This window comes from Gobio gobio (assembly GCF_949357685.1).
Source record: "Gobio gobio genome assembly, chromosome: 21".
NCBI classification, from domain to species: Eukaryota; Metazoa; Chordata; class Actinopteri; order Cypriniformes; family Gobionidae; genus Gobio; species Gobio gobio.
The window spans coordinates 2,489,755-2,517,683 of NC_137117.1; the positions used below are offsets into that span (position 1 = coordinate 2,489,755).

General features: G+C 36.7%; 1 protein-coding gene across 1 annotated transcript; it reads right to left on the reverse strand.

The window, feature by feature from the left end:
• Positions 1–3,578: 3,578 nt before the first annotated feature.
• LOC307118001 (uncharacterized protein) lies at positions 3,579–23,830 on the reverse strand (the record flags this gene model as incomplete). The annotated part of the gene is made up of 7 exons (XM_079803294.1): positions 3,579–4,120; positions 17,818–17,844; positions 18,301–18,451; positions 19,942–20,175; positions 21,161–21,256; positions 22,974–23,045; positions 23,675–23,830. 7 exons carry the CDS (start codon positions 23,828–23,830, stop codon positions 3,579–3,581), a joined length of 1,278 nt encoding a protein of 425 aa, XP_079659420.1.
• Between the last annotated feature and the right edge of the window lie 4,099 nt (positions 23,831–27,929).

A 27,929-nucleotide genomic window follows, 5' to 3' on the forward strand; every position in this document is an offset into this window, starting at 1 on the left:
TAAACAACTAAATTATCGACTGAAAAAGTCTTTAAACTATTTTGTCACACATTAATAGTAGATTTTAACAAAAAAAGACGTGTAAACACAGCCCATGCCAGCCATTTTTCAACGAGACGAGCCGCTGGCTGAAGCCCCGCCCATGAGGCGAATTCGCGTCTGTTGTGCAGTGAATTTCACGCGCGAATGAAGCGAGTAAACTCAAAATGTTCAAGCGTCCACCTTCGTGCGAATCGCGTCTGGTGTGAACGCCACATTACACTCCAACTTTTCCAGAAGAAGCTTGTGATCATTAAGATCAAATGTTGCTGTAAAATCTAATAAAACTGCTCCACATAACATTTTATTATCCAAATCCCTATACCAGTCATCTGTGATTTGTTCTAAAGCTGTGCATGTAGAGTGTCCCTTTCTGTTTTTTTTATCAGATTATTGTCTGAAAAGTATCCTTGTATTTGATCAAATACTGCCTTCTCTTGGATCTTGCTGAGCGCTGGTAACAAACTTACTGGACGACTATTAGGGCCACTAAATGGTATTTTTCTATCTTTAGGCAATGGAATAATTTTTGTCTCTTTCCAAGCCTGTGGAAATGTTAGTCGTCTAAGGCTTGTATTTAATATATGACAGATTGGAGCCGCAACATAATCTATGGCAAATTGGCAATTCGAATCAATTTATCATCTATTATTAATGCCTGATTGTTTATCCTTACATGTAGACTTTATTGACTTATTAACAGTTTCTTCTTCCAATTTGCTAAACTCAAAATGACAATGTTTACCCCAATGTTTAGTATTCTTTTGCAATACATTAGTTAGACGTTAAAGCGTTTGACGTTTGCTCTGAAATTTGATGATTTTTACTCACCTTTAGCATTAAATGAGCGCGAGAGAGATGAGAGTTGGTCTTATTCAAACTCTGTGTTGTCTGATGCCTGGCTCACACTACAGGAGTTTTAGGCCGATTTATGGCCGATTTTCCCCTCCCGAGATTCTGAGAAAAAATCTTGTCCACGACCTCGATCGGTTCCGATGTTCGGCGCAGATTATCTGGTAATGTGAGACGTTCACAGATAAAATCTTGCCCCTCCCGATCTGCTCTCACACAAATCGGGCTCGCCCCGATCACATCAAACATGTTTGATATTTATCGGGATGAGCAAGATTGTAATAACGTCAGTACTGTCACAATAGCTAATAGGAAACAAGTCTACGACTATGTATGTGCGCGCGCGCTGTGTGTGAGAGAGAGAAAGCTGCAAATTCTTATAAGTAGACACATTTCATAATACATAGCCTACTATACTAGCACCAATTGTATTTTCATATTACAGCACAAATCTACACTGTAAAAGGTGACACTGTCGCTTTTGAACTAGGCAGGCAATATTATAACGGTAAACATTCTAGCACACTATAGCCCTATTCGCACGGGTTTAGTAGGCTATTATCTGGGGACATCTGGTGATTTGTATTAATTGCAGAGAATGTCTGTGATCTTAATCCCGTCCGAATTGGCCATGTCTGTAATATGTAAAGTAAATATTCCCCCGCAAATGACCTACCATATTTCGCCAAACACCGAGGCCCTGTGATAATATTAGTCCCGTGCGAATCGGCATCTCTGTGATTTGGCCGGGTTTGGGCGGATCGTATATCATTTTTGCAAGGTTTTTGTTTCCTGTGTGCATTTTTATCTTTATCTTTAACGAAGGATGGCGCTAGGCTGCATAAAATGCGCACCGTTATGAATTCCCGTGCGGCCGCGCGGATTATACTTTCACTTTAGAATGAGCATCAATTTGGGAGTAAATTGCTTGAATGGTGTTTTTAATATTCTTAATGAAAAACACAAAAACAGAAAATGACAATGACAAACTCGCTTACATGGGCGCTTTTACATTTAGGTTTGAAACTGAATCTTCCGCCGTATATATTATATTGCTCAGTTCAGTTTTTAATTGTAGCGTCTGTTCTCTAACTTAACTAAATTATTATTTTTATTACTATAAAACAATCAAAATGATATTGATACAACTGTTTATAATTTCATACAGCTATATCTATAACGAAAAAAACATTAAGTCTTGACATCATATCCGGGAGATAAGTCAGTAAATTCGAGTAAAATCACAGGCTTTGCTTATCCCGTGCGAATGCGCCACGCAAAATTCAGATGTGGGGAGTAATTTCTAAATCACACGAGGTCCCCAGATAATACTAATCCCGTGCGAATACTAGGGCTTATGATAGTAATATAAGGTAAATTTTACCTCCATTTCTCGCTGAAGAACTGACAGTCCATGTTGATCCCGTCTCCCCAACCATTTTCTCATCCACACTCGTTTATTCTTACGCTTTTTTTTTTTTTTTTTCAAGCGATCATTATTGATAGAGCAAGTTTTCGGTTTACAGTATCCATTTTCCCCGATTCCGATCTGCTGCGTAGATCACGTGACGCGCTTCCTCTGGCACAATAATCTTAATAACATTTTGTAGTGTGTGATGCTTCACGAATTTCAAATCTTGTAGTGTGAGCATGTTTAAGATTTGAGGGAAGAAAATCTGCAAAGATTCTCCTGAAGTGTGTGCTGCAACCAGATTTTACAATCGGATAGGATTTTAAAACTCCTGTAGTGTGAGCCAGGCATGCGGATGAGCCACAGTCGTCATGGTAACTCTCAAACTCTCAACTGCCACTCAGAAGTGAGAAAATGCAGTTTAATTCCCTGCAATACACACTCATTATAACACATGAATGTAATAAAACACCTTACAGTGCACTTTCAGTGTTTAACAGCAGTTTAATTTCAGCTGTGACGTGTTCATGCACTTTAGATTGGTTCAGAAACATAGATTGTACTGCATTAAATATGATATTTAAAGAGTGAACATCTTCCAGAGAGTTGATATTGTCTTTCTGTGTGTCAGTGATGTGGAGAAGCTTGCGACGGTTACACTGATGGAGAAGTTTGTTCCCACCGTCTCCGGCTCTCAGAAGCTCCTGGCATCGATGGACTGCCGTCAGCTCACTCAGGTGCACGCATTCACTGATATTGAGCTCAAACCAAAGTCAAAAACACTGTCATTGTGAAGCTTCTAATGCTCTCGCTTCTCTAGAAGAATATGCACTAGATTGAAGAGTCATCTACTGAATAATAATATTAGTATTTTCATTCACAATCTTTATTGTTGGATAAAAATAATTTATTCGACAATAAATATCCCACGTTTTATTCTTATCCTGTCTGTCTGTTGTAATGTTTATGTGAGCAGATGTTCATGAAGTTTCATTCTCTAATGTGTTTATATAATAATTATCTGTTTAGATTATAATCAATATCAGTTCTAGAATTGAACACTTGTCTTTATTCAGATGCTGCAGTTATTACAATATAAACCAAAAACCTCAACATTTCACAAGACATTCAATATTAACAGCTGGAGAGAAAAGAGAGAAAATGACTTCAGAAATTTCATCACAGAATAACAATAGAAACACTCTGGAAAGTTTTAAGGGCCTGAATATACAGTTCATTCTGCACTTGTACAAATTTTGGTTTTCATTCATATATTCTAATTCATTAAAGGTGAGATGATCAGTGGGTTTGAGTTTTCACCTTCATCATTATCGCCTGGGCTGAAATATGGATAGAGTTTCTCAGTGAAAGTCTGACCAGTGAAAGAGTAGAGATGAGATCTGGACTCCACATCATAAAAAGAGACCAGACCCTCCTCATAATCCACAAACACACCCACCTTCTCAGGTTTCACTCTCAGAGATAAAGAGACAGCTGGACTTTCACCAGCTAAATATTGATTCTCATTCCTCAGAACCACAGTCCAGACTCCATCATCAGGTCTCAGCCAGATCGTCCCCTTCCTGTTAATGGATTCTCTGGCCACTCCTAAATCCCACACAGTCTTTCCCTTCACCTGCACCTCATAGTAAAATCTCCCTGAACTGAATCCCTGCTTTGCCAGAACACAAACGGCGTGATCAAATCTCTTTGGGTTTTCTGGGACGTTCCGCCTAATGTCTCCATAACTGACTTGTTTTCCATCCTCAGACAGGATGAGATATGGATTCGCTGTATCAGGATCCAGAGTCACATTCACTGAGAGAGATCAGACATTATCAATCAACTTCAGAATCATGTTCAGATGTACAGTATATATTCAGGGGTGCACATAACTCGTTTGGTCTGGTTCTCAAGGGGAGAAGCTGATTGGTGCTCACACTTATCCTACACGCTGACATCATCACTTTCCTCCTGACTGCTCTCCTCACCGTCTTCTTTTCTCTTCAACATGGCAGATGATATTACGTTTATTTTTTCTGTATTCCGTTTTTTTTTTTAAGTTTAATTTTAAGGGTCAAATTAAATGTTAGTACTCAAAAAGCATGTCTAATTAATTGAAATATTGAAACTAACAATTTAGTAAAAATGTAGGGCCCTATGAAATAAGTTTTTTTTTTTTTTTTTTTTTTTAATTCTGCCTCATTTTGACCAAATTATGTTTTTCTGTTTTAATATTTCTGGATGGTTTAATTCAATTTTAATAATCAAAAATCATGTCTAATTCATAAAAACATAAATTTCAATGAAATGTTTTTCTCCACAAATTCTTTATGTATTTTCTTGTAATCAAATGAAGATTTGTCTTTTAATTATATGAAATTAAACAAACTGTTCTGCACAATGAGATTTACTGTTCAAATTAAAACATGGAAGGAAAATTTTGATCATTCCTTAAAAAATAATTATTAATAATAATGTATTATTAGTAGCAGGGCTCTGAACCGGTTCAAGTAACGAAAATGAAAACCGGAAACGAACGAAATTAAGAGGAACAAAAACGAAAACGAAATACAAATCAATTTGAATCGTTCTGAACAGAAACGTTAATTTGAAATGACCATTAACCGGTTAATAACGTTATTTTATCGTTCTCTTTAATATTTTAATTTGGCAGTGGCCAATCATGAATAGAGTAGTTCAGCATGTGACGTTGACGGATCAAGCGTGAGTGAAAATAATGCGCGCGCACCATCATCTGTGAATCTACCGGTAGCGCAAGTCAGTATGAGCGCGCATTTTCATGCCTCAAGCACATTTCTTTCCCCGCTGAGCTCTACAATGAAGCGCAGGTATTGGAGGACATTCTTTTCGTACTTTTAAATAAGCAGTTCGGACTTTAAGCTCAAATAGTCTGATTTAGGCTAGTTTGTGGATTTCGTTTAAGCCTATCCAAGTAGGCTATAGCATCTATCAAACATTTTTCCTATAGTCTTTCAGATCGCCAATACAGGTCAATGTTTTCTACAGACGGTTGATGCTTCGTATTAAATGGTGTTATATTGCATTAAATGATCGAGCTTTATTAGCTGACTGAATTTGATTATGTGATGCAAGGACGTGTTGCGCAGTGTTTGCTTTGAAATTACCAGCATTAAAAGAGCAATGGTTATCCAGTTTATTTATTCTTTATTCATGCAATTTTTAAAACAAGTCGTGTTGAAAAAAAAGTTATGTACAAAGAATGTTATCACTCTTCTGAAAAGAATTAGGCATATAGAGGCCACTTTCCGCTCCATTAAAACAGGTCAATATTTGTCCCGCTGTTTATGCTTTGTAATTAATGCATGTATTTCTGTTATGGTTTTAAAAATGTTATGAAATAAATATTCAAGTTTAATTATCATGCGTTATATTATTATTGAGTGAAAATAAGTCTTTATTTATACATATTTGTTTAAAGTATAGGCTAAATTAAAATAACGTTATTAACCGGTATTTTTTCAAATCAAACCGTTTTCGGAACAGTAACGTTTAATGAGGAACGCAAAAACGGAAACGTTAAAATATCGATTCTGCTCGGAGTGAAAGCCCTGCTTTTTTTAAAAAAGTTTTTAAGCCCTGATTAGTAGTGTTAGTATTATTATTACTTTGAGACATTTCTAAATTCAACCAAACTTATTTTGACTCGGTGAAGCGCTGAAGATATTTCTGTTTCTGTGTGTTTATGTGACTGTAGTTTCTCTCAAATGAAACTGTGAAATGCTCATGAAGTGACTCAGAGCGGCTCTGGACATGAAGTTCATGTGTTCATGTCCTCATATAGTGAGGCTTCAGAGGCTGACAACACTGTGTGTGTGTGTGTGTGTGTGTGTGTGTGTGTGTGTGTGTGTGTGTGTGTGTGTGTGTGTACTTGTCTACCTATCTAACAGGGGACCTTGGTGTCGTAACACACTCACTAACAGGGGACCTCTGAGCCAAGAGGGGACATTTTTCAGGTCCCCTGTTGGTCATGCTTTAAATCATGTTAAAATCAAGTAAAAACACTAAAAAAACACTCTGGTGATTTTTTTTACTTTTGACCAAGTGGGGACCTACAAGTGTGTGTGTTTAAATCATGTGAAAATTAAGTAAAAACACTCTGGTAATTTTTTTTAAAACTTATGACCAAGTGGGGACCTAAGTGTGTGTGTGTGTTTAAGGTCATACTCAGCAGCTCCCCTGTAGGCTGGAGCAGGAACTGTAAGGGCTCTTAAACACACGTCGTTCACACACACTCCTCTATTGTTTGAATGGCCTGCTGTCCCAGAGAGACTCTGCTGTTTAACAGGCTGCTTACTAAAGGAACAAGCATTACATCTCTTTACTAGATACCCTGACTAGTTTCAAAATTTGCATTACATTACAATTAAATTCTACACAGAATCCAAGAAAAAAGGATTTAAAAATCTAAACAACCAGAATGTAATTAGAAGTTTTGTTTTTGTATTTTTTATTTTAACATATTTTAATGACAGTAGCCTATATTCATTGAATATTATTGTATTTATCAAAATAAACAGAAAATAGTACAAACTTTACTATTCTTTTAAACAAGTGTTAAGACATTATTAAAAAAAAAACATTTTAGCTCAAGTATTTGTATAAATAATGTGTGACTTTTGCCCCATGTAAAATGGGGTGTAAAAGGCCCACCTTACCACCTTATACATTTATGAGTTTTTTTAAACAAACCACTTTTGATTTATTTATGATTTACACAATGACTCGGTCCCCTGTTAGATAGTAAATCACGACACCAGTGTGTTTGCGTTGTCATTTCTTGCCATCATAAACACACTGTGGAGATTTAGAGTTTTTTTAGCAATAACTGAGTTTTAAGAGTTAAATCAAGCAGAAATAGTTCTCTAATGTATAAATTTCAGATCCTCTTTGAATAATGATTATGTTAAACACAATGACTCGGTCCCCTGTTAGATAGTAAATCACGACACCAGTGTGTTTGCGTTGTCATTTCTTGCCATAAACACACTGTGGAGATTTAGAGTTTTTATAGCAATAACTGAGTTTTAAGAGTTAAATCAAGCAGAAATAGTTCTCTAATGTATAAATTTCAGATCCTCTTTGAATAATGATTATGTTAAACACAATGACTCGGTCCCCTGTTAGATAGTAAATCACGACACCAGTGTGTTTGCTTTGTCATTTCTTGCCATCATAAACACACTGTAGAGATTTAGAGTTTTTATAGCAATAACTGAGTTTTAAGAGTTAAATCAAGCAGAAATATTTCTATAATGTATTAATTGCAGATCATCTTTGAATAATGATTATGTTAAACACAATGACTCGGTCCCCTGTTAGATAGTAAATCACGACACCAGTGTGTTTGCGTTGTCATTTCTTGCCATCATAAACACACTGTGGAGATTTAGAGTTTTTATAGCAATAACTGAGTTTTAAGAGTTAAATCAAGCAGAAATATTTCTATAATGTATTAATTGCAGATCCTCTTTGAATAATGATTATGTTAAACACAATGACTCGGTCCCCTGTTAGATAGTAAATCACGACACCAGTGTGTTTGCGTTGTCATTTCTTCATCATAAACACACTGTGGAGATTTAGAGTTTTTATAGCAATAACTGAGTTTTAAGAGTTAAATCAAGCAGAAATATTTCTCTAATGTATTAATTGCAGATCATCTTTGAATAATGATTATGTTAAACACAATGACTCGGTCCCCTGTTAGATAGTAAATCACGACACCAGTGTGTTTGCGTTGTCATTTCTTGCCATCACAAACACACTGTAGAGATTTTGAAGGTCAGAACTAAATTTTTTGGTGACTTGCATGAAAATCTTCATCCGTCTCAATTAAATTATGTGAACTGAATGTCTTTTAACATTGACACTTTAGTCGAAGATTTTCAACTCAACAATCAACACACAACTGAGTTTTGACCTCCAAAATCATTATACAGTGTATATTAAATTTAAATAAAAAATAAAAATTTCCTTACAAAACAGTTTGACTCAAGTTTGACTCTCTACTGCTTATTCATTATTGTTTATGTTACATGGTCCATGTTTACATTACAGTATAAAATTGTTCCTAAGTTTTCCCCTTTTATATAGATGGTAATGACTAAATATCCTCGCACACCGAAATTTTCACACGTTAAAAAAAAGATCAAGCACGTTTACACACAGCCTCTGAAACTTTCCTTCCTTCATCATAAAAAAAAATCTGATCAGGTTCAGTTTTCTGCATTTTTCGCATCCATAGCAGGCATTTAAAGAGGGGTTTCAAATTTCTGTGTTATTCATTTTTGTGTTAAAATTTTGAACATAAGTTGAACAGTTTAAAAAAGAAAGTGTGAACCTTCAAATTAGCCATTATAGTTCATAAAGTTTTGCTGGCGTTTGTATCTAATTGAGAAAAGAATGAATGTAAATTGAAAGATGTCGTCATTGAACGCATTTTGTGCCAAAGCAAATAAATGATCCACAGTTTAGCCACATAGGCTGATGTGATCCCTGAGTGAAGAGTTTTGAAAAAGTGATGAGTATTCAGAAATGTGTCCTAGCAGATGTTTAAAAAACCCTGTAATATCACTATTAGTAAGGGATCACTGTATAATATCAGTCTTTAAATGTGAGATATTTAAAGTGAACCTAAAGTATACTTGCAATAGTGGGATTTTATCACAATTAAATATACTTAATGGATGTTTCGCAAAAGCGTTGTTTAGTGATATTGCGTCCTTGTGTTTCTGCTGTACGTCATCAGCAACTGTCTAAGTTCAATTACAATACTCAAGAACACATGTACAGAGGATGCACAAAAGTACCCGGATGTTATAAGATATATGAGTATAAATAACTCCATACAGATCTATTGTTTTACAAAAATAATCTATTGTTTACAAAAGGAGAAAACGTGTGTACTTTAATGAAAACTTGGACCATGTGACATAAACTGAAGTTAACAGCAAAAAAATATACTATAATGCTGACTGTTGTTAGTGTTTTTTGTTGTATGAGTTAAAAGTGTATATGTTGGGTGAATCCTCATTGTGTTCTGGAAGAATGAGTTGATTTAAGACATCAATGAAGTGTTTTGGTAGTTTTAGCACATTTTGAACGTGAAATTAACTGCTTTGCTTTGAAAGGTGTCCTAGCGATTGTAGCTGAGAGATAGACGTCAAACAGACTCAAACAAAGACCCAGAATTCTGTGGTGTTACAGCACTGTGGCTGCTGTAAATGGCTGCTGTACGGTTTCTTTATGAAATAACAGGCACAATGGCAAAGATATTTCTGCAAAAACTCCAAAGTAATGTTCGGTTGCAGTGAGAAAGTCACAAGAGACAACTAAAAAAACTCATGCGTGTATTTAGCCTAGTGTAGATCTGTTTGCTTACACATCCCCCAAACTCCATTTACATATGAATACAGGAAAGGCCAAAGCCATTGTCTCACAGGTGAGGAACAGGCCAAAAAGAGCTGTTACACCCATGTCACAGACACAAACTTCTCATCCAAACTAGAGAAAACGCTGGGATTTACCTGGGAAAATTAAATCAATGTACACTTTTTCCAATCCCTACGACACATTTTTCAATACTTGGGTCACTTTTTTAAAACTCTTCTCACACTTTTTCACACAAATTCACACAACTGAATTTCAGCTTGGCACAGCAGTTATTTTAGTGTTCAAAATGCACTAAAACTACCAAAAAGGACCCAACAAACACACTTTTTCAATCATAAAACACAGACCTAAAACACATGATCATTACACAATGTTTTCTTCTGTAAAATTTTCTTTTCAAAAAAAGACTTACACTATAATTCACTGCAGTTTATGTTACATGGTCCTTGGTCCAGTACAGTATAACATTATTCCTAAATTTTTCCCTTTTGAATGGATGGCAATGCAATTTAAAAACTAACACCAGCTAAATCTATTTGTTTTGATAGTATTTTAGATTCAAAATATATTTCAATATGGTATTACTGTCGAAATGTAGCAAATGTCTATTTTTTTTTAACATAAGTTTAACAGTTTTGAAAAGAGAATGTAAAAATGTTCAAATTGGCCTGTATAGTACATAATGTTTTGGTGGTGTTTGTGTCAAAGTCAGAAAAGAATGAATGTAAATTGAAAGATGTCGTCATTGAACACATTTTGTGCCCAAAGCAATGATAAATGATCCAGAGTTTAGCCACATAGACTGATGTGATCACTGAGTGAAGACAAAAAGTGAACAGTGAAAAAGTGATGAGGATTGAGAAATGTGTCCCAGCAAATGTAAAAAAAATAAATAAAAATAAAACTGTTGACATGTTTTAAATTGTTTTAAAAATTAAATTAAATATATTTTCATCTTATTAGAAGTGATATTTTCTTGGTGTTTAGCCCCACAGCTTTCTGCATATCGCTTTACGTTTTTTTTTTTTATTGCATTGGCCAATACTAAATTGATATGTTAAAAACTGTGAATCATTTTTCATTGCTTTCACACAAAATGCATTCAATGACCACATTTTCCAAAATCCACGAACACTTTTGTTATTCGTACCTAACTATCTGCAAAACTATATATTTTTAGCACATTCTTTGAATGCTAACACACTGCTTTCAGAACTGATCAAACACATTCAAGTCAGAACGATGATCAACTTATTTCTGCAGGAATTATACTGAAATATAAAATCTTAAAATCCAAAGGGACCCACTTTATATTAGGTGGCCTTAACTACTATGTACTAACATTTTAATTATCCATTTGATACAATGCACTTATTGTGTACATACATGTCTTTACATTGTACTTACATTTTTAAATATACCTGCATGTAATTACATCTGTAATTTATTTCTGTAGTTACATTTGTAATTACACTGTTGACACTTCCCTTACATCTAACCCTACCTTTAAACTTACCAATACAACCACACCTGACCCTACCCGTATCCCACCTCAATATCAGCAAAAGTGTTTTGCAATACAATATGAACACAATAAGTACATTGTACCTATTTAAGTACATAGTAGTTAAGGCCCCCTAATATAAAGTGGGGCCATCTAAAGTCATAATTTATCATTGATTTGGCATAAAATACATTCAATGGCGACATCTTTCGATTTATAAGAATTATTTTCTTACTTCAACACAAACACCACCAAAACATTATGAACTGTATAGGCCAATTTGAAATTTTTTTGATTCTCTTTTCAAAACTCCCTAACTTATGTTCAAAACTTAACTAAAATTAATTAAAAAAAAAAAAACAATTTGCTACATTTCGGCAGTATTACCATATTGAAATATTGGGTGATTCTTTTGAATCCTCAGAATCCTTTTTGGTAGTTTTAGTGCATTTTGAACACTAAAATAACTGCTGTGCCAAGCTGAAATTCAGTTGTGTGAATTTGTGTGAAAAAGTGTGAGAAGAGTTTTAAAAAAGTGACCCAAGTATTGAAAAATGTGTCGTAGGGATTGGAAAAAGTGTACATTGATTTAATTTTCCCAGGTAAATCCCAGCGTTTTCTCTAGTTTGGATGAGAAGTTTGTGTCTGTGACATGGGTGTAACAGCTCTGTTAGGCCTGTTCCTCACCTGTGAGACAATCGCTTTGGCCTTTCCTGTATTCATATGTAAATGGAGTTTGGGGGATGTGTAAGCAAACAGATCTACACTAGGCTAAATACACGCATGAGTTTTTTTAGTTGTCTCTTGTGACTTTCTCACTGCAACCGAACATTACTTTGGAGTTTTTGCAGAAATATCTTTGCCATTGTGCCTGTTATTTCATAAAGAAACCGTACAGCAGCCATTTACAGCAGCCACAGTGCTGTAACACCACAGAATTCTGGGTCTTTGTTTGAGTCTGTTTGACGTCTATCTCTCAGCTACAATCGCTAGGACACCTTTCAAAGCAAAGCAGTTAATTTCACGTTCAAAATGTGCTAAAACTACCAAAACACTTCATTGATGTCTTAAATCAACTCATTCTTCCAGAACACAATGAGGATTCACCCAACATATACACTTTTAACTCATACAACAAAAAACACTAACAACAGTCAGCATTATAGTATATTTTTTTGCTGTTAACTTCAGTTTATGTCACATGGTCCAAGTTTTCATTAAAGTACACACGTTTTCTCCTTTTGTAAACAATAGATTATTTTTGTAAAACAATAGATCTGTATGGAGTTATTTATACTCATATATCTTATAACATCCGGGTACTTTTGTGCATCCTCTGTACATGTGTTCTTGAGTATTGTAATTGAACTTAGACAGTTGCTGATGACGTACAGCAGAAACACAAGGACGCAATATCACTAAACAACGCTTTTGCGAAACATCCATTAAGTATATTTAATTGTGATAAAATCCCACTATTGCAAGTATACTTTAGGTTCACTTTAAATATCTCACATTTAAAGACTGATATTATACAGTGATCCCTTACTAATAGTGATATTACAGGGTTTTTTAAACATCTGCTAGGACACATTTCTGAATACTCATCACTTTTTCAAAACTCTTCACTCAGGGATCACATCAGCCTATGTGGCTAAACTGTGGATCATTTATTTGCTTTGGCACAAAATGCGTTCAATGACGACATCTTTCAATTTACATTCATTCTTTTCTCAATTAGATACAAACGCCAGCAAAACTTTATGAACTATAATGGCTAATTTGAAGGTTCACACTTTCTTTTTTAAACTGTTCAACTTATGTTCAAAATTTTAACACAAAAATGAATAACACAGAAATTTGAAACCCCTCTTTAAATGCTTGCTATGGATGCGAAAAATGCAGAAAACTGAACCTGATCAGATTTTTTTTTATGATGAAGGAAGGAAAGTTTCAGAGGCTGTGTGTAAACGTGCTTGATCTTTTTTTTAACGTGTGAAAATTTCGGTGTGCGAGGATATTTAGTCATTACCATCTATATAAAAGGGGAAAACTTAGGAACAATTTTATACTGTAATGTAAACATGGACCATGTAACATAAACAATAATGAATAAGCAGTAGAGAGTCAAACTTGAGTCAAACTGTTTTGTAAGGAAATTTTTATTTTTTATTTAAATTTAATATACACTGTATAATGATTTTGGAGGTCAAAACTCAGTTGTGTGTTGATTGTTGAGTTGAAAATCTTCGACTAAAGTGTCAATGTTAAAAGACATTCAGTTCACATAATTTAATTGAGACGGATGAAGATTTTCATGCAAGTCACCAAAAAATTTAGTTCTGACCTTCAAAATCTCTACAGTGTGTTTGTGATGGCAAGAAATGGCAAAGCAATCAAACAGGTGTCGTGTTTTACCATCCAACAGGGGACTTAAGTCAATTTAAGGAAATCATGTTCACTGTATAAAGTGTGACCTGCAATTGTTTCCTTAAAGAGTGATTTCTGCTTGATTTAAAACATTAAACACCAATACTTACCATAAAAATACACTATAATAAGATTTTGGAGGTCAAAACTCAGTTGTGTGTTGATTGCTGACTTGAAAATCATCAGTTGGTTAAATAACTAAAGTGTCAATGTTAAAAGTCATTCAGTTCACATAATTTAATTGAGACGGATAAACATTTTAATGCAAGTCACCATAAAATTGAGTTATCTCAATCTATACAGTGAATATCTACAGTGTGTTTGAGATGAAGAAATGACAAATTAAACACACTGGTGTCGTGATTTACTATCTAACAGGGGACCGAGTCATTGTGTTTGACATAATCATTATTCAAAGATGATCTGCAATTAATACATTAGAGAAATATTTCTGCTTGATTTAACTCTTAAAACTCAGTTATTGCTATAAAAACTCTAAATCTCTACAGTGTGTTTATGATGGCAAGAAATGACAAATTAAACACACTGGTGTCGTGATTTACTATCTAACAGGGGACCGAGTCATTGTGTTTAACATAATCATTATTCAAAGAGGATCTGCAATTAATACATTAGAGAAATATTTCTGCTTGATTTAACTCTTAAAACTCAGTTATTGCTATAAAAACTCTAAATCTCCACAGTGTGTTTATGATGAAGAAATGACAACGCAAACACACTGTGTCGTGATTTACTATCTAACAGGGGACCGAGTCATTGTGTTTAACATAATCATTATTCAAAGAGGATCTGCAATTAATACATTAGAGAAATATTTCTGCTTGATTTAACTCTTAAAACTCAGTTATTGCTATAAAAACTCTAAATCTCCACAGTGTGTTTATGATGGCAAGAAATGACAACGCAAACACACTGGTGTCGTGATTTACTATCTAACAGGGGACAGAGTCTTTGTGTTTAACATAATCATTATTCAAAGATGATCTGCAATTAATACATTAGAGAAATATTTCTGCTTGATTTAACTCTTAAAACTCAGTTATTGCTATAAAAACTCTAAATCTCCACAGTGTGTTTGAGATGAAGAAATGACAACGCAAACACACTGGTGTCGTGATTTACTATCTAACAGGGGACCGAGTCATTGTGTTTAACATAATCATTATTCAAAGAGGATCTGCAATTAATACATTATAGAAATATTTCTGCTTGATTTAACTCTTAAAACTCAGTTATTGCTATAAAAACTCTAAATCTCCACAGTGTGTTTGAGATGAAGAAATGACAACGCAAACACACTGGTGTCGTGATTTACTATCTAACAGGGGACCGAGTCATTGTGTTTAACATAATCATTATTCAAAGAGGATCTGAAATTTATACATTAGAGAACTATTTCTGCTTGATTTAACTCTTAAAACTCAGTTATTGCTATAAAAACTCTAAATCTCCACAGTGTGTTTATGGCAAGAAATGACAACGCAAACACACTGGTGTCGTGATTTACTATCTAACAGGAGACCGAGTCATTGTGTTTAACATAATCATTATTCAAAGATGATCTGCAATTAATACATTATAGAAATATTTCTGCTTGATTTAACTCTTAAAACTCAGTTATTGCTATAAAAACTCTAAATCTCCACAGTGTGTTTATGGCAAGAAATGACAACGCAAACACACTGGTGTCGTGATTTACTATCTAACAGGGGACCGAGTCATTGTGTTTAACATAATCATTATTCAAAGATGATCTGCAATTAATACATTATAGAAATATTTCTGCTTGATTTAACTCTTAAAACTCAGTTATTGCTATAAAAACTCTAAATCTCCACAGTGTGTTTATGGCAAGAAATGACAACGCAAACACACTGGTGTCGTGATTTACTATCTAACAGGGGACCGAGTCATTGTGTTTAACATAATCATTATTCAAAGAGGATCTGCAATTAATACATTAGAGAAATATTTCTGCTTGATTTAACTCTTAAAACTCAGTTATTGCTATAAAAACTCTAAATATCTACAGTGTGTTTATGGCAAGAAATGACAAATTAAACACACTGGTGTCGTGATTTACTATCTAACAGGGGACCGAGTCATTGTGTTTAACATAATCATTATTCAAAGAGGATCTGCAATTAATACATTAGAGAAATATTTCTGCTTGATTTAACTCTTAAAACTCAGTTATTGCTATAAAAACTCTAAATCTCCACAGTGTGTTTATGGCAAGAAATGACAACGCAAACACACTGGTGTCGTGATTTACTATCTAACAGGGGACCGAGTCATTGTGTTTAACATAATCATTATTCAAAGATGATCTGCAATTTATACATTATAGAAATATTTCTGCTTGATTTAACTCTTAAAACTCAGTTATTGCTATAAAAACTCTAAATATCTACAGTGTGTTTATGGCAAGAAATGACAAATTAAACACACTGGTGTCGTGATTTACTATCTAACAGGGGACCGAGTCATTGTGTTTAACATAATCATTATTTACTATATAAAGTGATGACCTGTGATTATTACCTTAAAGAACAATTTCTGCTTGTCCAGTTCTATATATATATATTTTTTTTATTGGTGCAAGAAATCAAATCTCACTCTAAAAATCTCAAAAACAAAGGACATTATTTGGGATTTTAGAGAGCAGAAACTATGTTTTATTCAAAAATAAGTCACACATTGAAATACCTTTACTGTAAAAAAAATGTGGGTCTCCAATTGAAAATTTTCTGTAAATTGATGCACTTTAATTCAATTAAAATTCAAGAAATTCAATTTGGCCAACTAAAAAATTTAGATGTGATCGGTCACTAGAAAATTTTCAATTGGAGACCTAATTTTTTTTACAGTGTTGGTGTTCTTGAAAATAAGCTTAAATGAGAGATGTGGACGGATCATATACTGTAAGTATGAAGACACAACAGAGAATGAATTTCTTAAAGATAACTCTTAATTTTAAGAATTTTTTTATTTCTTAAATTCTTTTCTGTAATGTCCACAACATGGCTTTTTCTCCGTTGTGTGCTCATTGTGTTCCCTGATGCCTGTGTGAACATTATATAATTATAATTATATATATATATATTAAATAATGAAGACAGACTTGACTGCCAGCTCTCTTCCCTTTCACACACACAGCTCCATTGCAGGCTATGGAGGTCCCCTGTTGGATAGGTAGACATCGGTCAGGTCCCCTCTTGGCATGTTTAAAAATAAAAAAAATAAATGCTTATTTGAAGTTATATTATGAAAAAAGACCTTAAAACAAAATTTTGTATCTAAGTTTTGTTTCTTCAAAATGACTAGAAACACAGGTCCCCTCTTGGTCAGTGTGGAGTGATGGTCCCCTGTTGGTAATATAGACGTGTATGTGTGTGTGTGTGTGTGTGTGTGTGTGTGTGCGTGTGCGTGTGCATGTGTGTGCTTGTTTATGTGATTTATGAGGACACAAATTTGTATAATGACATGGGTATTACACTGGTATTACAACATCAAGGTGGTTTATGAGGACATTTCAAATGTCCCCGTAAATCAAATCGCTTTAAAAACATATTAAACAATGTTTTATTAAAAATTTAAAAATGCAGAATGTCTCCTGTGAGGGTTAGGTTTAGGGGCAGGGGCAGTGTAGGGGGATAGAATATACAGTTTATACAGTATAAAAACCATTACGCCTATGGAGAGTCCTCATAATGCTGTTGCACCAACATGTGTGTGTGTGTGTGTGTGTGTGTGTTCACACAGAGATGCGCAGACAGAGGTGAGTATCCAAACACTGTACTCAAGTAAAAGTACTAATCTGAATAGTTACTTGAGTAAGAGTAAAATAGTATCCAATAAAAAAACTACTCGTACTTACTAGTTACTTCATAGCATAGCTTATATAACAACAATACAATAACATGTTAATATTTAGATAGATATTGAATGTAAATTGTTATTATCATAATTAGATATCCAAATCCTTAAGTAAACATGTGCAAAAGCGCTTTCCTCCACGTTTTCTGCTGAGCATCGTTTATTTGTACCAGTTATGTGCAACCCTGTATATAATACAGATTATTAACAGTATTGTGAGTGTATTGTGTCAGTCACACTGTACCTGCAAACGTCTGAGCCCACTTTAACCCTGCGAACACAGATGACAATATAATGATGAATTATTAATAGGAATAATTTCAGGTTAACTGTGAGTTTCTCTCTATTGGCAGCATCAGTGGTGTGTAGTGAGTTCTGCTGATGTGTTAGTGTTTGTACACGGATAGTTACATCATGTTGCTTACATGTCTCTAAAGTAAGTTACAGTAATAGTGTTTTAACTGATTATGACGTGAGTTAAATTTAAACTTTACATACACTGGGTTTAGTAAGTGATTTTATCACACCAGTCTAATGCTAACATGGCAGGTTGAAGTTATGTTGTGGTTATATTTATGAACAGTGTGATCTTTTGCAGACAGAGATAAAATAATTCACAGGTCACTGATGCTAAAATGTTATTTAATCCATAATTTTCCTTGAAATTGTTTTTTTCCTAGATAGTTAATAGCAAAATATATATATACACTGTATGATATGCACATACCAGTTTGACGGAGTTTTTCATGTAGAGTCCCATCTAGAGTTTTCTTCAGTTCAGTCAGAGCTGAAATCAGAGAGTTCACATTCACATCAGAGTCAATCCTGATCTCAGTCCAGTTCTTGCTGTGTGGACGACTGTACAGAGATGAGCTCATCTACAGGAGAGAGAGAGAGAGAGAGAGACAGAGACAGAGACAGAGACAGAGACAGAGACAGAGACAGAGACAGAGACAGAGACAGAGACAGAGACAGAGACAGAGACAGAGACAGAGACAGAGAGAGAGAGAGAGAGAGAGAGAGAGAGAGAGAGAGAGAGAGAGAGAGAGAGAGAGAGAGAGAGTTTTAAATATGTTTTATGAGGAGACACACACGTCGTGGAGACACACACGGAAGACAATAACAAGCTGGATAAAGGTGTTATTTAGATTTTTTTTTTGCACACAAAAACTATTGTCGTCGCATCGTAAAATTATTGTAGAGTCACTGTGGTGAGACGGACTTTGTAACGACGTTTTAAGTGCCTTTTATGGGTCTTGGAAGTGTGAATGTACTGAATGCCAATGGAGGCCTATCTGAAGCCTTTCTCAGCATCAGCTTTCAACAAAAATATCTTCATTTGTGTTCCGAATATGAACGGAGGTCTTACGGGTGTCGAACGACATGAGGGTGAGTAATTAATGACATAATTTTCATTTTTGGGTGAACTAACCCTTTAAGGTGGAAGAGAAGATCCATTCATGTTTGCTCCGCGCTCCTCTTGAGCTGAGCTGCAGCAGAGCGATCTCACGCCACAGCGCCAAAACGGTATTTATGTTTTTGAATTTCATTTAAAAAAAATAGACGCAATTAGAAATCTGAGACTTTGTTTCACATCAATAGTAATAAAGCACAAAGATTGTTGCAATTTAATGGATTGGAGGCGTGCTACAATGTATATTTCCTTCATTAACTGAAAACAGGATGAGTAATCGATTCTTTGGATTTAAGAATTGATATTGTTTTATAAAAGTAAGAATCGATTAAAATTGAGAAATCGATATTTCATACCCAGCCCTAGTTATTACTGCTTCTTTCTGTTCTGTATGATTTCTAAAGCATGATAAAATGGTCAGAGCCTTTGTTTTACAATGTCTTACAGCCAAAGCTGTGACCGTCAAGCCTTGATCAGTATCAGCACCTCTTGTGACTTTAGGAATTACAAATGGTGGTAAGAAAGAGGGGGTTTGAACAGGAAAGCAAAAAGTCTTTGTTGATTTTCATTCTTACAGAAACTGTAAAGCTGAAATAACCTTTTTATGAAAAACCTTATATCTCTGGGACACTAGGTGGCTCTGTGTTCAAACTTCTCAGGTTCCTTCAAGACATGCTGACAATGAATCCTACCAAATTCGATATGTCAAAGTGTTAAAAACAGTCATTATTGACGCTTTTGGCATGACCCAAGGAATCTGAGACACCAAGCTCTTAATTTTTTGATAAACATTTCAAAAATTTCGGTGCACCTCTTTTGCTGTGGCTTGTTTGGAACTATTGTCATTGGAGAAATAGAGCAAAAACAGAATATGATCATGTGACTCAAGTCCCCCACCTCTGGTTTGTCCTGTAATATTGTACATGATGGCTGATGAGACAGATGTTGACTGACCTGTAGGAGTTTGAGATGATCGTCAGTGTGTGAGAGCTGCTCCAGCTCAGTGTTTCTCCTCTTCAGCTCAGTGATTTCCTGCTCCAGCTCTTTAATGAGAACTTCAGCCTGTTTCTCTGCAGCTTTCTGCTGTTCCTCCATCATCTTCAGCTGCTCAGACTGACATCTCTCAATGGAGCGGATCAGATCAGTGAAGAGCTCAACACTGGAGGATTTCTCTTCCTCTGTGTTTCTCTGATGAATGACAACAGTTAAAAGATGTTCTATTTGATAATCTATTATGTATTCACATATTATTTAAAGGAATACTTCACCACAAAATGAAAATCTCTCATCATCAATTAAACTCATGTCAATCAACTCTTTCCCCACCAGCGTTTTTTTTTTTAAAGTTGCCAGCTACTGCCAGCATTTTTGATCATTTTCAAAATATTGTCATGGCCCACCGAAAAGTTTGTTGAATGAATATCTGAAACATGCAATATAGTAAAAGAAAGAACACAATTGTATTCTATCTTAATGCATTCTTTTTTATCAACAGGGTAAGTTTAATAAAAAGCAATATTTTGAGCAAAAATGCATTTTTGGATCGTGTTCAGAAAGATGATCAAAACATAGATGGAGTAGATTGAGCTCATCAACACCCCCAAAGCTTTATAGTCCTATAGCTCGTCCTGGGTCAACATTTCATTAGGGTAACATGGGCAGATTTGATTTATATGCTGTTTAATGTTGATTGCATTATTTTACATATGCATATGCTTACATATGCAATCACTTGTTTCTGCTTCTTCACCTGTGTTTTGATCAGAAGATTCCGTACTTTTTCAGAAGATGTATAATAGCGCTCCCTACCGTATAACAGTGAAAACACAGAAAGCCGTAAATTTCCATCAATGGTGTGGAAAGAGTTCAAATGTGTGATTTTTCAGTGTAACACAAAATAAATGTTCATGCTGCTCTTGAGGACGAGCTGTCAAAGCACTCTAATAAAACTGCATACAACTCAAGTGCAATAAACCAAGATTACTAAAAGATGGCAGAACTCTCAATGTATTCAACACCTTTATTAATTAGATTGAAATACTATGATGCATACAATTTTTTGAGATGTATTTTTGGTAGGATAGTTGGAGAGTGAACAGAAAGTGAAATGGGAGAGGGGGATTGGAAGTGACCATAAGTCAGGATATAAACTGGGGTTGATCGAAGCACAAACCTTTCTCAGCTCTACTGAGTGTTTGATCTCTTGAATCTTCTTCATTCTGTCCTGGATCATCTGATGAACGTCTATCTGTGTCTGAACCAGCTGATTCTACATACAGAGAAAAATACAGACACATTTATCACTGAATATATCGTTCCATCTTCTGACAGTTTTATTAATTAGAAAAAAATTATGCAGCTTTTATTAGATGTAAGGAAAGACTATTGGATTTAGCTGGGGGTGGGGGGTGGGGTTAAAGGACAGGTTCTTCAACATGTCAAGACACAGGAAATAAAACATTTAGGTTACTAATGTAACCCCTATTCCCTGAAGGAGGGAATGGAGACGTTACGTCGGACTGAACTGACATAATGGGATCTCACCTGAGTGACTTTTACCAGTCAACCTTCAGTGGTAACAGAACAAGCCAAGTGTGATTTACATCGCGAGCCATTCCTTGCTTCTGGGTTTATATGCCAAACTCTCACATCAAGTTTTCTGCTGAGGAGCCGAGACGGAGTCCCTGCCATTTCAGCGGAGGTACAGGAGTTGTGGCGATGGGACGTAACATCTCTGTTACCTCTTTCAGGGAACGGGGGTAACATTAGTAACCTAGAGTTCATGTTCCCTATCAGTCATTCATGTTCAACGTTACGTCGGTTTGAATTGAATTATTGGATCCCTTTGGAAAGTGTTACAACAACTGCCCAGAGTAAGCCGCCTAGTCCCCCTGCACCTGTTGGGGCGGAAGAAAGGACATGGCTTTGCATGGAGAATGGCGATCACTTGTGTTCCTTCTGACCCTATACAGTGAGACTACTTGATAACACTGGGAAGTGTGCCTATTCCAACCAGAAAGGAATGCTACGGAAACCACATCCTGCCCATAGGGAGGTAACGTGGAGTTACTCATATAGACTGACGATTTGGGTAGTGCTACATATGAAAGTTCTCGCCTTGTCCAGAGGTGGAGTCAATACCGTTACAAAGTTGTCTAGTACAGGGGTCGACCAACTGGGCATACACACAATTACTAGACCTGGCACCAGCATCTGACTGCCGAGGATGCTGGAGGAACTCCACCAGGGTTTAACAGTTGGGGGAACTCACCTAAGGAGCAGAATAACCACTCGTATCCCGTCCTTAGAGGGAAATGGCACAGCAAGAGAGACAACGAGCCAGCCTACCCGGCATATTACCTGTTTTTAGAAACCGCCCCACTCTGAGACTGTAGAATCTCGTGAATGTGTTAGATGTTGCCCAGCACTTAGCTCTACATATATCTGCCAGAGAGGTGCCATGCACCAATGCCCAGGAGGGAGCAACACTCTGAGCAGAGTGAGCTCTCACTCCAAGGGCTCACGGCTCGCTTTGGGATTAGTAAACCAAGCAATGGCATCCACTTTCAAGTGGGCACTTTGGAGACGGCCTTTCCCTTCTGCTGTCCTCCATTGCAGACAAAGAGCTGTTCTGAAGTTCTGAGTGTGGTCCATGTACAAACATATGGTGTGAATACAGCAAGCGAGAAGAACATCAAGCAATAAAGGGGCTCCACTTCAAAGCGTAAGCATGCCTCATAGAGGGAGCTCTAACTGAAGTGATAGTGTCAACTACCACTGGAGGTAGGCCACTTTAGTTCTCTGCGTCCCATCTAGAGACCACACATGAAGATTCCAGAGGTCTGGATGCGGGTGCCAATTGTTGCCCCTTCCATGAGAAAGCAGGTCCTTCCTCAGGGGGATCCGCCAGGGAGGGGCTGCCTTGACGAGCATGAGTTCTGGGAACCAGGTCCGGGTGGACACAGGGTCTGTGTGAGCAGGCTCACTGGGGGAAACGCATACTCGCATGTGAGGATGTGTTTCTGCTTAGGAATCTTGAATGGAAGCTTGTGAAGGGCCTGATTCAAAAAGAAGTACAATGAAGTGAAACCCTGACTTTATATCGGCTGGAGGGACTGGCTCTATCGCATCCTTCGCCAGTAGGACTGCGATCTCCACATGTAGCACAGGAGAATCCTTGTCTGCCACTGAGGTAAACCGGTGGTAAAGTGGGGCAAAGCTGTGGAGCACAGGGGCCAGCCTCTGAAGGCACAGCGTCCCGGTGTGGGGGCCGTGAGTGTGGTGGCAAACTTACCTGGCTCCACAGTTCACGCGAGGGAGAGGCTTGAGATGCATGAGACGGCATTTTGTCATCGAGTCACAGACAGCAGCAGCATTCTGCCATTTGTACTACTGAGAACTGCCGGGGCAGGATGTGTTTCATCGCCTCTGTCTGCATTTGTACTGCTGGGCAAAGTTCTCAACAGTGTCACAGAAGAAGCCGATCTTTGTAGACTTCCTTTATCTCGGCCAGGTTCAGCCAGAGATGGCATTCCTGGACCACTAGCGTGGACATCGTCTGGCCGAGAAGCCGCAGTGACTTTCATCACCCTGAGGGCGAGGTCCGTCGTTGTCTGAAAAAGCTCCTGCATCAACCCTGCACCAGAACTACCCTCATGCAGCTCTTTTAGTGTTTGGCCTCATATACCTGCAGGAGGGCTATAGCATACAGGGCAGAGGTGGGCTGTCCAGCGGTGCTGTAAGCCTTGGCTGCGAATGTAGCCGAGAACTTACAGGCCTTGGATAGGAGACGCAGACGATATAACTGCACCACAACTGCACGCTCCACCTGGGGGATCTCCATGTATCCTTTGGCCACCCCGCCATCGAGCACTGCATGAAAAGTGGGATTTTCGACCCCGTAAACGCCTGTATACTCCTGGAAATCTCCCTAATTTTCGGCAGTTTTCGACAATTTAGAGGCAGCGAACGTCGTGTTTGTCTGTGCCACAAATTGTCGTAAACGAACCATGACGTAGGTGGAGAGCCCCCCGCTGAGAGACCGCGCGGAGGTGCGACGCCTCTAATTTGCATATGAATAGCAGCGAAACCAGAGAGTCAACGGCCAGACTTGAATTTACTCACTCACTATTGGCTGAAGCCACTACATTTAAAAAAGAAAAATCCCTCGTGATTGGTTGGCAGATCACTGCAAACCAATCATTATTGGTCCCCCTGGCTCATTATAAATGTAAACCCCAATAATAATAATAAATATATAATTTATGTTGTAATAATTTGTTTCATATTAATGTTATTGTGCTATGAAGTATTCATACCATCAAGGAATATATGGGAAAATTATACGGACCGTGCCGTTTATTCAAACAAGGGGCTTCATTTATAAGCATACAGCTGTTCATTCAAGAGAAAGGGCTTCATTTATAAAACACAGCGGTTTACTTAAAGAAAGAGCTTTATTGTTAAACACACAACTATGTACAGTGCAGCAGTAACGTCTCGTAATGTAATGTAGAGTTCGGCGTGCTCCAGGCTGCGAGAGGGCGGTGGCCGCACAATCCATCCAGAAACCCCGTCAACAAAGCCGTCTTCCTCATCAGATATGAGTTCAATGGTCGCGGACTTCCAAACGTCCACCTCATCCTCATCCAGCACACTCTCGCTTCCAGCAACTGTAATACAATCCATAAAGACAATAAGCAACCTGAAAAATACTCACATTGACAAAAAACGGATCTAATATAATAAATCTTACCATTTTTCTTCTTGATCGACTCCGAGCTAAACTTCGCAGTTTCCGCCTGCGATGTAAGTTCAGGTTGTTTGTATCTGAAGCTCCGGCGTGTCGATTCATAATACGTCTTACAGGCAGCTGGAAAACAATTACATGAGACTGGTATTAATAAAAACAGTCACGGTAAAATTAAACAACGAATGAGAAACACATTAGAAGTTACTTACACACAATTTCGTCATGATCAGCGGTTAAATCTGGACTCGCGGAAATCGCTCCAAGCAGATAAGAGTTCACGGCTTCGTTATGAGGCGAGGATAGTCTGTGTAAACAAAATGTGCAGTTTTAGGCTCGGATCTATTAACGCATCCATTTCCTTATACAGCTGAATAAAAGCATATTCTATAAATCGTAACGTTACATTACCCATGCTCTGGCTCATAGCGCCTGCAGTTTGCCTCAGAGTTATGAAGACGAAGACAGCCTCCTGAAAATGAGTCGAAAAAGTTTGTCGCGTTCATGCAGAGATTGAGTTGAAGACGGTGTCCTGTCATTGTTGATCACGAAAAAGGAAAGCAGGAAAAAACATAAAAAAAAGTTTAAAGCTCGTCTTCTACGCGTCATGGCCATGACCTCGACCTCGCACCTCATTGGACTAGGGCTCTAATATGGAACGCGCCCGGGGCCAAATCTCTTTACGAAACGCGTGACTTATGACTGTTTTTTACGGTCTATGGTTTCAACACGCACTGTTTTCCGCGTCAATGCAGCAATTTTTTACGTGTTTCTTTTGTATGTGTAGACACGCACATTCTGGTCGTGTAACAGGCATACACACACAGTCGACGCACAGTTTTAACATGTTAAGAAGACACATTTGAACGTGTTTCTTAACGCGCACATTCTGTACATGTCGAAGTGTAATATTTTTTTTTTTAAAGCAGACTTACCTTTAGATGTAGCCTAGGCTACATACATATTAATATAAGATATTAATTAATTGCTTAACTGACTACTGTGCTAGAGTAAAGTAGCCTAATGTTACAATGTATATTAAGTAAATGCTTAATATTATACAATTATTATAATTTATCTATATGGGTTATTGTTTGTTTTTTAAAGTTAGGCTATATATAATTTCTAAAAGTATAGGCTAATTTACACAGCACATATTTATAACTGAAAACACACACAACTTTATTCACTTTCACATAATAATGTTTTTGTAATTTGGTGTTTAGTTTGTTGTATAGTTTGTTTATACTGTTCTGTCTCTGTTTTGTTTCCAGGAACATCTGATGAGTGCTATAATAAAATGACTTCATTATATTTAAAATATGTTTTGATATTCATTTTATTTATATTATTAATATTTTATTTACCCATAAACGTGTCTTTAGGAAGCCATAAGTTATAGAGACAAGAATGACTTTTGCCATTTAAATGCCACATTAATTTACTGAGGACCCATACAGCCAATGATCATGTGTGAAAACACTTATAAATAAATTGATAACTTAGAAATCAAAACTAAGGTTTGAGAAAGAAAGAATATGCATACAACAAAATATATTGTTTCATAGCAGCTTCAGTAACAAGTTCAAAACAAATTCTGCTGTAAACCGGCTCTAACAAGCCAATATAGTGTCAATATTCAGCTCAAGTGACTTCAGTGTTGATTCAGTTCAGCTGATTTCAGTTCAACTGTAAATTCCTCAGTTGTGCATTGTGTGTAGTTCGATATATGCAAAAACAACATTTTTGGAAATAGTTAAAATAGTTTTGCACAAAGTGTTGCTTTTGCAAGAGATGTCTGATGTTTTGTGTGTAGAGTTACAAGAAATGGAGCCATATTTTCAGAAATTGTGTGTAAGCAATTAGATAAAACTGTAAATGAATCCAGTTTATTTTAGTTCAGGACTCATAGTCCAGGTGTTAGTAATCTGTGCTTAATCTTTGTTCCAGGCAACAATTTTTTAACTCACGATTAAATCGATTAAGGCCTACTCTTGGCATAATTTAAACCCTGTCCAGGAAACCACCTCTTGAAAATCTGCATTGATAATTCATAAAATGTGGTGTGAGCTCAATTTAAATGACAATTACAGAAAAACACAATCTGACTTAACTATAAACAAACAAACTTGTACTTTTCACATTTATGATTAATAGCCATTTAAAAAATCATTCACAGTGCAGGGTGGAAAAATTAATGTTGGTATGTAAACTATGCTTTACTTGATTTATTTGTGTGCTTTGGTTCATTGTCTTGTTGCATCACATAACCTCTCTAAAGGTTGAAGACATGAACTGCTGTCCTGTATTTTATTTTATTTTTTACATTACATTGGTTATTGCTAATGACATACAGAGTAATTAATCTACACTGTGAGCCCGGACAAGTTGAATCTACTTAAAAAATTGGAGCAAACTGGTTGCCCTAAAAATTTGGTAATGTGAACTAAAACGAGTACATTTAACTTAAATTTAAGTTAATATTTTAACTTAAACTTTAAACTTGTTTTAGTCAAAAAAACTCAGAACCTAGATAAAACTCCCCCTGCTGCTACTCTGATTTGCATTTGTGTAGCTCACAGCATGTTCATTTACATGATAAAGCCTCCCCTAGAATTAAGGGGAGGGGGGGGGGACAACTGCCAAGCAAGGCCCACGCCAATTTCCGACAATTTACGGCAGTTTTCGGTGTTGCCTGCAAATTGCCGTGCACAGTCGTAAACCTGAAGTTTCACGGCAATCTACAGTGTCACATACTGACGAAAATCCCACTTTTCATGCAGTGTAGCACATCACGCATTTTCTCTGCATTCATTGCAGTTGATTTAAAAGAGTTCCTGGCACACTGCAGACTGTAAAAGGTCTTGCAATTTGTGCTGTGACCATCCCTGTGCGCTTCAGCACTTAAAATAGCATTTTTCCCTAAAAGAGCAAGCACTGTGTCTTTTTTTAGTTACCTCAGACCAGGTGAAGTCCCCTCACCTATGCCCCGATCTAGTTCCTCTTCTGGTAATCAGAAGAGGGCTACTTCGGTGAATAGCCAGGGCGACCTGAGGATTACAGTGGGGGCATTCACGCCGAGCCAATTTCTATTCTTTTTCCAGGAGGTGCATGAAGTGGTACCAGATCGTGACGGCACCTTTTTATGCACGTAACCGGTCTGCCTCCTCAAAGTGGTGCCTCCTCACCCCTC